The sequence below is a fragment of the Callithrix jacchus genome, chromosome 4 (genome assembly GCF_049354715.1).
Source record: "Callithrix jacchus isolate 240 chromosome 4, calJac240_pri, whole genome shotgun sequence".
Classification (NCBI taxonomy): domain Eukaryota; kingdom Metazoa; phylum Chordata; class Mammalia; order Primates; family Cebidae; genus Callithrix; species Callithrix jacchus.
The window spans coordinates 4781197-4795593 of NC_133505.1; the positions used below are offsets into that span (position 1 = coordinate 4781197).

Below are 14397 nucleotides of genomic sequence, written 5' to 3' on the forward strand. Positions count from 1 at the left end.
GAAGGCAAAAACTCAGAACTCTACATACATAAACCTGTCCTTAACATGCTACAGAGAATAATGATAGGCCAAGAAATATTTTATTGCCCACTGGGTTTGCCGTCTTAGATCCCCAGATTGGTCCTGAGTGAAGTTAGATGAATTATAGGAAGGACTCCTTATTCGTAGGCCAGAGTTGGCCTTGAGAGGGAGTAGAATTGGTTAAATGATTCCACTCCAGACTTTTCTGGGATTTTTCAGTTCTTCCTGCTCTCCATGCCCTCTGATCACAGTCGCCATGCCCTCTGATCCCATGACTGGAAACATAACAAGTGGCAAGAGAGATGCCTTGCCTTTTTCCTAGAAATCCAGACTCAGTTAAGTCACTGAGCTTTTGTTGGTGCAGATATTGCAACGACACTTCCACGTGCACGTGGTGAGGACATTTATTGGATCAGCTGCTCAGAGCACTCCTCCAAAGTGGCACTTCCCTTTTTCCAAATTTGGGGCCTGAGGTGAACACCTCCCCAGAGGTATTTATCACAATGCTGAAGTTGTAGGGGTGATATTCCTTCAGAGGCTGACAAAGAGAAGCTTGGAGGTATAACACAGTTTGGATTCCAGTTCCCACATAACTATAAAATAAATTCTGCATCCTTAGACTAAATCAATATAATTGAAATTAAACGTGGTTCAGATCAAAGAGAAAGCTCATGAGTTTGTTAAACCACTACTTGCCAATGCAGGAAATGAACAAGACGTGCAGTCTATGTATTCCAGTTGGTTGTTGGTTTGATAAGAAATTTGCAGGCAGTAGATTGACAGGCAGGAAAATATAGTACTTAATATGACTACATCACTTATTTTGGAAACTTAAATGGCTCTTGGAAAATCTTCTTTTCCAACTGAAATTACAGATATTCATATTATTCAAAAATGACAACCCCTGTGCCATCTGAGATTTGTTGATGCAGCATTTTTTAAAATAGTTATTAGAAAAAAATATAAATCCTTACCTTGACACTTCACTATTGACCTCTCTGGGCAGCCTATTTAAATGTATGCTTTCAGAATGTTGCCCAATACCTTGCTTTCAACACCTCATCGACTGTATTATATTTGCAGTAATATCAAGCTAACGTTCTTGAAGCCGAATGTCTCAGAAAACAGGTGGAAGCCATTGATGAGAAAAGCGTATTATTGATATTGTTTCTGTATCCTTTGACTAAGGTGATAGAATAAAGGAAGTAGAAGTGGGCATATAGACAAGTTGGTTTTGTAAGAATAAAGGAAAATGAGGCTCAAATCTAGAGAATCAGTGCATAAACTAGTGTACATACTTATTAAATCAATGTATGTAAGAGAAGCAGAGATTGAATGATCATTTGATAATGTGAGCTTTTTAAAAGGTAAATGAAAAATACCACCTTTTGCTGTGAAGAATAAATCACAAGTGTGTTAAACATGAGATTATTAACATAAATAAAATGTATAAAATATGTGCAGCAGAGAAGGGTTTTAGAAACTTTTCTGACAATATCACCCAATAAGAAATATAGTATTATAGTGTAACAGGACATACTCAGAAACACAAACACATATAAATGAAATAGAATATTTACCAAACAGTTACTTTTATTTCAGAGCAAAATACACTCTGAAATTTTAAATTTTATTGAATAAGGTCATGGTTTATCCTATTATATATCTCATTTTAAAATATATATATTGTTCATATCCATTCAAATTGATTTCACTAGTGAGTCAAGATTAGTGCTTTGGAAAACTCCGCTTTTATAGTAATAGCTAATCAGAGCCCTCCAAGTTACCAAAGGTTCCTACAAGCTTGGCCAATGGGAGAACTCTACCTCGATCAGCCGGGGCAATACGTTCAAGAATTAGGGAAGTGAGCACAGCTGAGCCAGTAAGAGTTTTTGCTGAGACTCTGAACTGGAAGCAGAACCCAAACACCTCTTCTTCTCTTACAGTAAAGATAGAAGGATGAGACTCCAGACTTCCAGGCAAGGGCCTTTTCTCTCTTAGAAAAGATTAACTGAAGGAAAGTGATGGGCAAGAAACAGCAGACATTAGAGAAAATGGTGTCACAGACGAAGAAAGATAGAGAAAACAAAAGAAAGGAGAGCGAATGAGAGGGAGAGAAGAGGGAACAAAAGAAGGGAGATGGAAGGAAAGGGGGAGGAAGAGAATGGGATTCAAGTCTTGATTCTATACCTTGAGATGGAGCTGTTCTTGCTCAATCCATTGTTCTTTCTGTTGAGTGAGCCCCCTTACTCCAGTTGCTTTCTTTGCTGAAGTTGGCTCAATGTGGCTTTCTGCCTGAGGGATCATATATGCCTGACATAGGTAATCCACAACCTTTAACTTGATGCAAAGAAAACCCCAATCCCAGCATGATAGCCAATAAAATAAACTTGGTCCTTCAACCCAACCCATCGTCACTCTTCTCTTTATGAAGAAGTCAGCTTTGTCATTAGGGAATATATAAAGAATAAGGCAGATGTAAAGAGCAAGCTTGAAATCCAGTAAAAGAATGGATTTTTGCTCTTTATCCAAGGAACAAAAACAATTAAAAACAAGTCTATGGTTGCTCTAGTTTGAATGATTGTGTTTCCTTCAAAATTCATGTTAAATATAATCCTTTTCTTGGTGGTATTAAGAAGTTGGATCTTTTGGGAATGATTAGGTAATGGGACTCCAACCACATAAAAGGAATTAGACGCCCTTACAAAAAAGTTTGAGAGTGAATTTGGCCCTCTTGCCCTTCCATGTAAGGTCACAGTATTTTTTTCCCTTTGGAGAATGCAGCAACAAAGCACTATCTTGGAAGCAAAGACCTAGCCTTTACCAGACACCAATCCAGCCAGGACCTTGATCTTAGACTGCCAGCATCCAGAAATGTGACAAATAAATTTCTTTTATTTATAAATTATACAGCCTGTGGTATTTCGTTATAGCAGCATGAAATGGTCAAAGACAATGGTTAAAGAGAGGCATGGCTAGTCTTACTGAAGAGGGCACTGAGGCACGTCAAAGCATTCCTGACCTCATCTTCACAGGCCAACGTCTATATTTGCTTTTGCTGCTATGAATCTATTTGAGGACATTGAGAGGGGTCCTTTCCCCTAAGATCTTCCTTATTATTATTCTATAATTTTTCTAAAATCGATTGTGACTGCACCCTCATGAAACAAGAGAGCACTTGCTTTCTCTCTTTTTCTGCTTTCTGGCACGTGGGGATATAGTGAGAAGATGGCCATTTGCAAGTCAGGAAGTGGGTCCTCAGCAGACATTGGACCTCCTGGTACCTTAATCTTGGAGGTCTCAGCCTCTGGAACTGTGAGAAATAAATTTCTATGGTTTAAGCCTATAGTAATTTTTCATGGCAGTCCAAATGACTAAGACAAACTGTCTAACATTTGGATCCACTGTCTCCTTCCTGGCTAAATATATAAAAATGCAGCAAGCTCGCCTAGCAGCTGCCCCTGTGGTACTGCTTACAAACTACTTACCTGCTTGAAAGATTACTGTCTACCTGGAACGTCCTAGTCGAAAACCTGGAAAACAAAAATGATACAATTTAGCAAAGCAGCCAAATATAATATTATAACATAAATATCAATAGCATTCATTCAAAGAAAAGCAGTTAGAAAATATAATGTAACCATCTCATTATATTTATATGCAGATATATTATTAGCAAAAAAAACAACTTACAGTAAGCTCCATAAAATGTGGAAAGCTCTAAGAAGAAAATCATAAAGCTTTACAGAAGTACTTAAAGAGTTTGTACACCTCAAAGTCTCTAGCTTCTGAAGTGGCAAATCACAAGTCTATACAAATGTCTGACATCTATCTTAATCTAAAAATTCAATGCAATTCTGATAGAGGTTTCTTCAGAAGTTGAAAAACAATGTGTTTCTACAGTTCGATTAAAATCAAAGATAATTCCAAGACTTTCAAAGGACAGTTGCCCTACTGTGGCCAAAAATATGTTAAAACTAAGACACAGGGTGATGGCAATTGAATCCAGAAAAAAATTAAATCCAACAATTATGCAATATGTGTCTAACCTCAATAATTAGATAAATTAGTTCAGGCTATTCACACTAAAAGCAATGGGGCTGACACGGTTTTGCTGTGTCCCCACCCAAATCTCACCTTGAATTGTAGTAATCCTCACATATCAACAGTGGGGCCAAGTGGAGATAACTGAATCACGGGGGAGTTTCCCCCATCCTGTTCTCATCGTAGTGTAGAAGTCTCGTGAGATCCGAGGTTTTTAATAAGTGGGAACTCCCCTGCACATGCTGTCTTTTGCCTTCTGCCATGTAAGACATGTCCTTGCTTCTCCTTTGCCGCCTACCATGATTGTGAGGCCTCTCTAGTCATGCTGAACTGCGAGTCTGTTAAACCTCTTCCCTTTATAAATTACCCTGTCTCAGGTATGTGTTTATTAGCAGCATAAGAATGCACTAATATAGGGGCCTTCACTTAAAGTGAACTGAGACCATTTTTGGCAACATAGTAGGTTTTCTGAAACACAAACATACAAGCATATGCTATCCTTCATTAGGAAAAATCAAAAACAAAATAGACCTACTTTTTAGATTTAAGGGAGGAAGGAGAAAAGTTTTCCTAAGTCAGTTATATAGGATCCTGAACAAGTCACGAAGACGTAATACAAAGAGACATCCATCAGAAATATGAATATATCAAGACGAAGCTATTAACAGAAAGTGTGGATGGTTGTGAACAGAGCGTTTGTCTTATGCTCTTTGAATCCTCAATAGCAGCTTATTTGGATACAATTGGTGTAATTGATAATGGCCTTAATGTCCTCAGAAGTAGCATACCTAGTCAAGTCCCCGACTAGGAGCAGGTGCACAGATCATTAGCTCCCTCTGGAGGTGACAGTGCAGTACCTGTTACGGTGAGCCTACAGAGAGTCTTGTTCTACTGTGTGCTTGACAATATCCTCGACAAAATGGTTCTCATACATGTTGCCTTCGATGAAATGCCCATGTTGGAGCACACTTAGTATGTTGTACAATAGATCTCCTGAACCAAACTTATTCCTCCTGTCTAACTAAAATTTTGCATACTGTGACCAACATTTCCCCAACCCGTAGCGTTTGATAACCTGTGTTCTCCTGCTTCTATAAATTTGATATTCTTAGATTCCATATACAAGTGAGATTATGCAGTGTTTGTCTTTCTGTGCCTGCCTTCTTTTGCTTACCCTAATGTTCCTTAGATTCATCCATGTTTTCACAAATGGCATGACTTCCTTATTGTTAAAGGCTGAATAGTAGTGTGTTTCTTGAACAGAGAACACACGGTGACAGAATGGGTGTCCCCAGTAGCTGGTTGAGTCAAGGTCTTGAAAATACTGGGTGCTCCTATAACCTTAGGTGTACCCTGGATGTTTAGTGTTTGCTATATATTTAGTATACCATAAGTATCTTGTGCCCAGATGTCTTGTTTCTTTCAGGCCTCATGAATGTAGGTATCTCTTCATCCTCCCATTTCTTAACCTATGTGTGATCTACTTACTAATTTCCATGAATACATAACATATAACTCTCATACATCCGCATCCCATTCATGTTCTTGCCCTCTATAGAAGAAATAAGTATTCTCATATTATACAAAAAATACATATTACACATAGCTTTCCTGGAGCCCTTTCTAGAGACTGTAGAACACCTCAAAACTTTAGGCATATCAAAATCTGTTTCTGGCTTCCTTGAAAAGATAACAAGTGTCTACAGGTGACAAGGAAAATCCTGCAGATACTTGTATTCAAAGGAAGTCTACAAAAAAGTCTGATTGGATAAAAAATAATGGAAAACGGCATGTAAAAGTATTGGCAGTTCTACTTTGCTTGGATGAGGGACCTTCCAGAGAAGTTAGCCATTAACTCGTGTGTGTGTGTGTGTGTGTGTGTGTGTGTGTGTGTTTAAGGGATATAGTCCTTATTTACCTCTGCTTTTGGTTTGGATGAGACACCTTCCAAAGAACTTAGCCATTAAGATGTGGGTGTGGGTGTGGGGGGGTCGGGGTGTGTGTACAATCCTTATTCACCTCTGCTTTGGGTTTGGCATTAGAGGGCGCTATTTCGCAGGGGATATCTGGTTGTGGGAAGCAGGGTCGCGCTGAAATCCCAGACTTGGTCTTCCCTGGCAGGGCTCCAGCGCTACCTGCTCCGCAAGGGCAACTACTCTGAGCGGGTCGGGGCCGGCGCGCCGGTCTACCTGGTGGCGGTGCTGGAGTACCTGACGGCCGAGATCCTGGAGCTGGCGGGCAACGCGGCCCGCGACAAGAAGACCCGCATCATCCCGCGCCACCTGCAGCTGGCCATCCGCAACGACGAGGAGCTCAACAAGCTGCTGGGCAAGGTCACCATCGCCCGGGGCGGCGTCCTGCCCAACATCCAGGCCGTGCTGCTGCCCAAGAAGACCGAGAGCCACCACAAGGTCAAGGGCAAGTCACGTCCCCAGGTAATAAAGCCCAACATAGCAGATGACCTACTTTTCGATGGGAAAGAAAAACTAAAACCAAAGGCCAACCACGAGTTCAATAAAGTCTCTCCATTCCTTTCATTTATTACCTTGATAGTCTCCACTTTGTTTTCTTTAGCAATATTACGTAAGATTGGTTTTCTGAAAGCTGAGTGTAGCACTGGATTTTCATGCAAGTTGTATTAGGTTGGTGCAAAAGTAATCACGGCTTTTGCCATTACGTTTAACAGGAAAAACCGCGATTATTTTTGCACCAACCTAATGATTTTGTGAAAGACATTTTTATGTGGTATCCAAAAAAAGCACTTATAAAGTAGTTTTGTTCACATAGGCTGTTTTATTTGCACCAAGTTATAATGAATTTGTCAACTGATCATTAATTTCTTCAAGCCTAAGGGACAAGCTTTAATGCTTTTTATTTGGTTTGTAGATATGTTAATATAGGGAGGTATATATGTGCCACTTGGTTAAAGGTTTCACTCTGTGGGCTGTCAGCTTTTCCAAGAGGTCTCATTCCAGGATGGTCAGCCAGGCTGATATGAAGGAGGATTACAGGCCAAAGGAAGCTCCTACAACGGCCTCTGTCAGCCATATTTCTGCCAAAGTCCGACTCTGCAGAGTCCAGATCTGGAGAGTTCAGCAAGGTCTGTAACCTGTAGTTTAAGGGAGAGTACCCTAAACTTCATTTCCAGGCAAGCCTGACTCCAAAGCATTGGTTCACATGGATTTCCTTTTGGCTGATACTAACTCTAAGGGTAACAAAATTCTCTCTCTGAAATAGTGTTGCATCTTCCAGGAGTGAACATTTGGCCCAATGCGATGGTTACATGATTTCATAAATATCTGTACATATGGCAGATGTAAGTCTAAACTTTACTTTTATTAAACCTAACTTTAGATCACCTTAAGCTTCTTTGATGGCTACCATTGTCTAACAACCTGAAGCTTACGTCAGTTCCCAGACTGGACTGTGGAATAGAGTTTGACCTAGAGTAAAGAAAGAAGTATGCATACAAAACATAACCTTTGACTTTGGAGTCCAGAGGAGAAATAGATGTATCTGCCCATTAAACCCACAGGGTAATGAAAAGCGAAGCAATTACATGGTTGAACAATTATTTTCTAGGATGTCCTTTTTGAAAGGCCAAGCAAAAGCATTACATCTGGGAAGCAGAGGCATTATTAATAGAAATGAAATACATAAAATGTGCAGTAAAGAGGGAATTTCAACCCTTTTGGAGTGCGTCTGACCTAGAGTAAAAATACACATTTTTACGGTGTGCTGCAACATTACTATATAGGCTTATTATGTAAATGTATGTGTTGCAGAATCAAAAGTTTCACAAAACACTCCTGACTTTTTTTTTTTTTAATTGCATTTTAGGTTTTGGGGTACATGTGCAGAACATGCAAGATAGTTGCATAGGTACACACATGGCAGTGTGTTTTGCTGCCTTCCTCCCCTTCACCCACATTTGGCATTTCTCCCCATGCTATCCCTCCCCAGCTCCACTCCCCCGCTGTCCCTCCCCTATTCCCCCCAAAAGACCCCAGTGTGTAGAACTCCCTTCCCTGTGTCCATGTGTTCTCACTGTTCATCACCCGCCTATGAGTGAGAATATGCAGTATTTCATTTTCTGTTCTTGTGTCAGTTTGCTGAGAATAATGTTCTCCAGATTCATCCATGTCCCTACAAAGGACACGAACTCATCATTTTTTATTGCTGCATAATATTCCACGGTGTATATGTGCCACATTTTCCCAGTCCAGTCTATCATCGATGGGCATTTGGGTTGGTTCCAGGTCTTTGCTATTGTAAACAGTGCTGCAATGAACATTCGTGTGCATGTGTCCTTATAGTAGAACGATTTATAGTCCTTTGGATATATACCCAGTAATGGGATTGCTGGGTCAAATGGAATTTCTATTTCTAAAGCCTTGAGGAATCGCCACACTGTCTTCCACAATGGTTGAACTAATTTACACTCCCACCAGCAGTGTAAAAGTGTTCCTGTTTCTCCACATCCTCTCCAGCATCTGTTGTCTCCAGATTTTTTAATGATAGCCATTCTAACTGGCGTGAGATGGTATCTCAATGTGGTTTTGATTTGCATCTCTCTAACGACCAGTGATGATAAGCATTTTTTCATATGTTTGTTGGCCTCATGTATGTCTTCTTTTGTAAAGTGTCTGTTCATATACTTTGCCCATTTTGAATGGGCTTGTTTTTTTCTTGTAAATCTGAGTTCTTTGTAAATTCTGGATATCAGCCCTTTGTCAGACGGGTAAACTGCAAAAATTTTTTCCCATTCTGTTGGTTGCCGATTCACTCTAGTGACTGTTTCTTTTGCCGTGCAGAAGCTGTGGAGTTTGATTAGGTCCCATTTGTCTATTTTGGCTTTTGTTGCCAATGCTTTTGGTGTTTTGATCATGAAGTCCTCGCCTACTCCTATGTCCTGAATGGTTTTGCCTAGATTTTCTTCTAGGGTTTTTATGGTGTTAGGTCTTATGTTTAAGCCTTTAATACATCTGGAGTTAATTTTAGTGTAAGGTGTCAGGAAGTGGTCCAGTTTCTGCTTTCTGCACATGGCTAGCCAGTTTTCCCAACATCATTTATTAAACAGGGAGTCCTTTCCCCATTGCTTGTTTTTGACAGGTTTATCAAAGATTGTATGGTTGTAGATATGTTGTGTTGCCTCCGATGCCTCTGTTCTGTTCCATTGGTCTATATCTCTGTCTTGGTACAAGTACCATGCTGTTTTGATTACTGTAGCCTTGTAGTATAGTTTGAGGTCCAGTAGTGTGATGCCTCCCACTGTGTTATTTTTGCTTAGAATTGACTTGGCTCTGCGGGCTCTCTTTTTGGTTCCATATGAAGTTCAAGGTGGTTTTTTCCAGTTCTGTGAAGAAAGTCAATGGTAGCTTGATGGGGATAGTGTTGAGTCTGTAAATTACTTTGGGCAGTATAGCCATTTTCACCATATTGATTCTTCCTAACCATGAACATGGAATGTTTCTCTGTCTGTTTGTGTCCTCTCTTATTTCGTTGAGCAGTGGTTTGTAGTTTTCCTTGAAGATGTCCCTTGCGTTCCTTGTAAGTTGTATTCCTAGGTATTTTATTCTCTTTGTAGCAATTATGAATGGGAGTTCGTTCTTGATTTGGCTCTCTTTAAGTCTGTTATTGGTGTATAGGAATGCTTGTGATTTTTGCACATTGATTTTATAGCCTGAGACTTTGCTGAAGTAAGTGGAATGCACTCTGTTTGTTCCATTCTATAGCCTCATCCATTCTGTTTAAAAAATCATGCTGGCTAAATTGATAAGAGGTGCTAATTGATAAGAGTAATGACTTGTAGTTTGAAAAACATTGGGGTGATGGGAATGACCAATCAAAGAACTTGGCACCGCACCCATAAGGCTGCAGCAATAAAGAACTCTGGGCTGGGCCAATAAGAGCCTTTCCTAGGATTTGAACACAGCTGCTTTTTCTTCTCTTTTATGGATGTGATGAAGGAGACTCCAAAACTGCCAACTGATTTGTCTGTTGCCTCTTGGAGAAGATTTAAGAGAAGGGAGAAAGTGCAAAAGAACAGCTGAAATAAGAGTTGAAAAGGTCTTCATTTATGTTGGGGCAGAGATTTAATTCCAGTCTCTCTGGTCTCTGGAACTGTGCTTGTTCCATCTGCTCATTCTTATCTTCTGTGACATACCTCTATCTCCATCTTTTTTTCTTTCTTTTTCTTCCAAAGCCATTTCAGTTGGATTTCTTTCACTTGTAAGCACAGGTGTCTGACAAATAGAAGCCACAACTAACTGAGTAAAATAAAAACTAAACCATGCAATGCAAAGGCCAATAAATAGGAATGGCTCTTAATCATCTCTTGTAACAACTTTGACATGGTCTTGCTCCTCATCCTGATTTAGCACCAAGAGTAAAATAAGGGTCTGAGTGGGAGAGAAAGGGATCAAAAGGAATCTAGCCAAATTAAGAGCTTCATAAAGGCAGCAGAAGGAAAAAATAAAATTAAAAAAGAAGAGAATAGGAGAGATTACCTTTTTCATTTTTCTCCAAGTTAATATTTATAGTCTAGCTACACTTTAAGTGATTGATGTGATCGCTAGGGGCTAAGAAACAAAAATGTTTCAGATAAGAACATGGAGCCCCAGATTCAAAATGCCAGCACCTCACACACCCATCCCAGCAGCACAACCAACATTCACCTTCATTTGCTAAGACAAGTTCTTGGAATGAGGATGTTCATTAGCCTGCACTTTGGTGTAAATAACATTTAAGTTTGGAAATACACTCTTCTATTTGGCAATTCAACAACATCACTTGTAACAAAAACCATCAGAGAAGTGCAACTCCACATCCTCAAGACAGAGCACCAGACAAACCAGAACCCCTCTCCAAACTAGAAGAATATTAGTATAAATATTTAACATAAATAAATGAATACTATCAGAAATATATGCCGGCATACTTAAAACAAAAATTAGATGTCTGAAAAAGAAGGTTTTCTTAAAAATGGCAAATATTCCTAGAATTAGGGAAGAAGGAAAGAAAGCAGAAAGGAAAGGAAGAAGGGAGGAAAGAATAATAAAGAAATGAAGTAAGGAAGAAGAGAGAAAAGGAGAGAAGGAGGGAGAGGGAAGGAGGAGGGAAGGAAGAAGGAAAGGGAGGGAGGGAGGGAAAGAAGAAGGGAGGGGAAGGGAAGGGAGGGGAAAGGAGGGGAGGGAAGTGTCTTAGGAACTTGGAAGCAAATTGATATCCCTCAAATTCACGGTAATACCAAGATACAAAAAGAGGAAAAATGAGAGGGAAATTTTACAGGAAATTGATGTTGAAAGTTGGTTTCAATGTTTGCCTAATAGACGGAATAGTCTGGAGGGTAGGAGAATGGACACAACAGCCAGACTTTCTGGGTGGTTGGACTGCTGACTCCATAGCTTACTAGCAAGTTACTTAACCTCTCTGTAAACTGGCATAATAATAGTACCAACTATAGAAGTTTGCTTTACAAACTTTACAAGAGCTTCTGAAAGAAGCATTATACATAGAAAGGAACAACCAGTATCAGCCTTTCTAAAAATATACCAAAAAGTAAAGAGCATCAACATAAAGAAGAATTTACCTCAATGAATGGATAAAACAGCCAGTTAACATCAAATGGCAGTAACCCTAAATTTAAGCCGACTAAATCCCCCAATCAAAAGATACAGCCAAAACCTAACGTTATGCTACATCCAGACCCATTTCACATGCAAGGATACACAAAGACTTAAAACAAAGGAATGGAGAAAGATTTACCAACCAAATGGAGAGCAAAAATAAATAAATAAATAAAAAGCAGGAGTTGCAATTCTCGCATCTGATAAAATAGATTTCAAAGCAACAAAGATATAGTGGTAAAAGGATCAATGCAACAATAAGAGCTAACAATCCTAACACCCAGATACATAAGACCCATAAAGAGATTTAGACTCAATGATACAGAAAATTAATAAGGATATCTAGGACTTGAACTCAGATCGGGAACAAGTAAACTCAATAAATATTCAAAGAGCTCTCCATTTTAAATACACAAAATATACATTCTCCACCTTAAATACATAAAATACTGCTCGGCCATTATTAATACCCATTTTTAGAATAAAGCAATATTCCCGTTCTCCCTCCCTCTTTTTCTTCCTCTTTCTTCCTCTCTTTCACTCCTTTTTTCTTTCTTTCAAAAAATAAAAAAAAAGGTTGCTGTGAGAAGTAAAGGTGTTGTTATATGTAAAGTGCTTAGAACAGTGCCCAGCACATATTTAGTGTTAAATAGTCCTTATTAAAAGAAGTCTCTGAAAAGGGGATGAGGGGTAGAGTAGAATGATTACAAAGAAAGAGATAACCACAATCTTTATTTGAGGGTAAATTTAGTAAATTAAATTACATGGAAAATTATGTTGGAATATTTGTTGAAATGGCATATGGATTAGTCTAGAGAGACTTGAGAGTTCTACATTTTTGAATGTTCCTGTTCATAAAAAATGTCATGTCTCTTTATTTAGTTCAACTTTAATACCTTACAATAAAGTTTTACAATTTTCTATATAATAATCTTCCACATTTTTTGTTAGATTTATTCCTAAGTTTTATATCCTTTTGTTGCTGTTACATTCTTGTATTGCCATTGTGAATTGTATCTCTTTCTGTAATATCATTTTTTTTGTTTGTTTCGGGCTGGTAATTAAAATGCAATCGGTCTTTGAGTATCACTTTTCCATCTGTTAAATTTGCTAAACTCACATTAATTGTAGTAATTTAGGTACCATTGTTTTTTTTTTTATGTAGACAATCATATCATCTGTTAATAATTATAGTTTTACTTCTTTTCTAATTGCTTCACATTTCTTTCTTGTGTAATTGTGCTAGTTAGGCCTTCTCGTGAATAGATGTAGTAAACACCTCTTTTATGTATCCGATTATAACAGGAAGATTCACCTTTGGAATATTTGTTGTAGGTTTTACAGATGCTGTTTTATTAGATACAGGGAATTTTATGTTATTCATTGTTTGCAGGGAATGCTTTTGCTTTACATTTTTTTAATGCATATAGGATTTGCAAAAAATCAATATTTTTTGACCGATGACTGACTGCCTACAACTTTTAAATTTAATTATATTTAATTATTTTAAATGAATTTGATTTTGAATTGCTTTATTTCAGTCATTAATATTACTCATGACATTTATGAGGTGTTAGTAGAAATATTGATGATAATTATGACAGATGATAACTTCATTTATTGATTTTGTTTTATGCAAAGTATGGTTGGTGGTTCCATTTTGTTGCATGATTTATTTCTAATTTTTTTCAATCATCTCCAAGTGAGACTCAACAAAGTAATATACATTTGCTCCAAGTTCTAGGCAGTAAGTGAAGTTTTCTTGTATGAACTCAGCATGGGATAATTATACAACTTGTGCTGGTTAAAGAACGCAACACTTTCTCACTTGATAGTTACGACACCCTTTATGCTCTACAGATATCAACTTCATGTTTTTTACTATTCTATCTGAAAACACATAACACCTCAGCCCAAAAGCACTCCTGAATTTCTTTTGTGTATTCTCCTAAAGATTATGTTTGTCACGATTGTTCTTTTTTCTTTCCCACAGCCGCTATCCTTAATGTATGACTTTGCAGTTTTAGCCGTGCATTCCTGGCACTATAGTCGCTGAAAGAAATGGCATTGAAACTGGAAAGGAGAGTAGAAAGCAGACATGTCTAAGGAAAAAAGTAAGATGTGTTTTCAGAATGACAATCTAGGACATAAGTGAATGCATTGTGTAGATAAAAAATGCACCATTTTGCTCAGCAGATAAAAGACAAAATAGAGATGCAGTGTTCTAATAGTGTTCCAGATGGACTGCCCAGCCCATGACCAGCTGATGTCAAACTGATACCTAGAGTAACCAAATTGACCCTATTGGTCATAGAGATGGTAAGGTAAAACAAGAGTCTGACTATAAAAGGATTTACCAGAACCATGAAGATGTAAGGTTCTGAGCAGATATAACATCACATGTAGGTTCATTGTTTAGAGCAGAGTGTGCATGAAAAAGCAGCCAAGCTCCAGAGAATGACCACTGCCATTTAGTCAAGTCTTCTGTTCACTGCCATTTAGTCAAGTCAAGACTCAGGCTCATTCAGTGTTTTTGCTTGACAGCTGCCCCTGAGTCATCAGAATCCCTACTGGACATTGTGAGCTTTGAGGGAGGGTGTGAATCTGAAAGATGCTTCCTCTGCCTGGGCCCATCCTGGGCTTCCTGTAGGTAGGAAGACTAGAGACAGGTTTCCTATGACCACAGTAGGATTGTGCCCTGGAG

The 14397-nt window shown here is 38.6% G+C and overlaps 3 protein-coding genes across 8 annotated transcripts in view; 2 read left to right on the forward strand and 1 right to left on the reverse strand.

Annotated features, from left to right (window-relative positions):
- The window catches only part of TRIM38 (tripartite motif containing 38), a 183565-nt gene that overhangs the window by 71843 nt on the left and 97325 nt on the right, over nucleotides 1-14397 (reverse strand). For 5 of the 6 annotated variants that reach the window (XM_035297351.3, XM_035297353.3, XM_078368176.1 and 2 more), the window contains exons 2-3: nucleotides 3510-3554; nucleotides 2212-2316 (exon numbers count right to left, since the gene is read on the reverse strand). The gene's annotated coding sequence lies outside the window, so the exon portion shown is untranslated. The remainder of the gene's footprint in view (nucleotides 1-2211; nucleotides 2317-3509; nucleotides 3555-14397) is intronic. The other variant, XM_035297357.3, reaches the window with a different exon arrangement.
- On the forward strand, nucleotides 3250-6707 carry LOC144582295 (histone H2A type 1-D-like). Its single transcript, XM_078370541.1, has 2 exons — nucleotides 3250-3336; nucleotides 6108-6707. The coding sequence occupies exons 1-2, from the start codon at nucleotides 3250-3252 to the stop codon at nucleotides 6705-6707; spliced, it is 687 nt and encodes a 228-aa protein (XP_078226667.1).
- The window catches only part of SLC17A3 (solute carrier family 17 member 3), a 43031-nt gene continuing 34896 nt past the window's right edge, over nucleotides 6263-14397 (forward strand). Inside the window, exon 1 of the mRNA XM_035297350.3 lies at nucleotides 6263-6500. The gene's annotated coding sequence lies outside the window, so the exon portion shown is untranslated. The remainder of the gene's footprint in view (nucleotides 6501-14397) is intronic.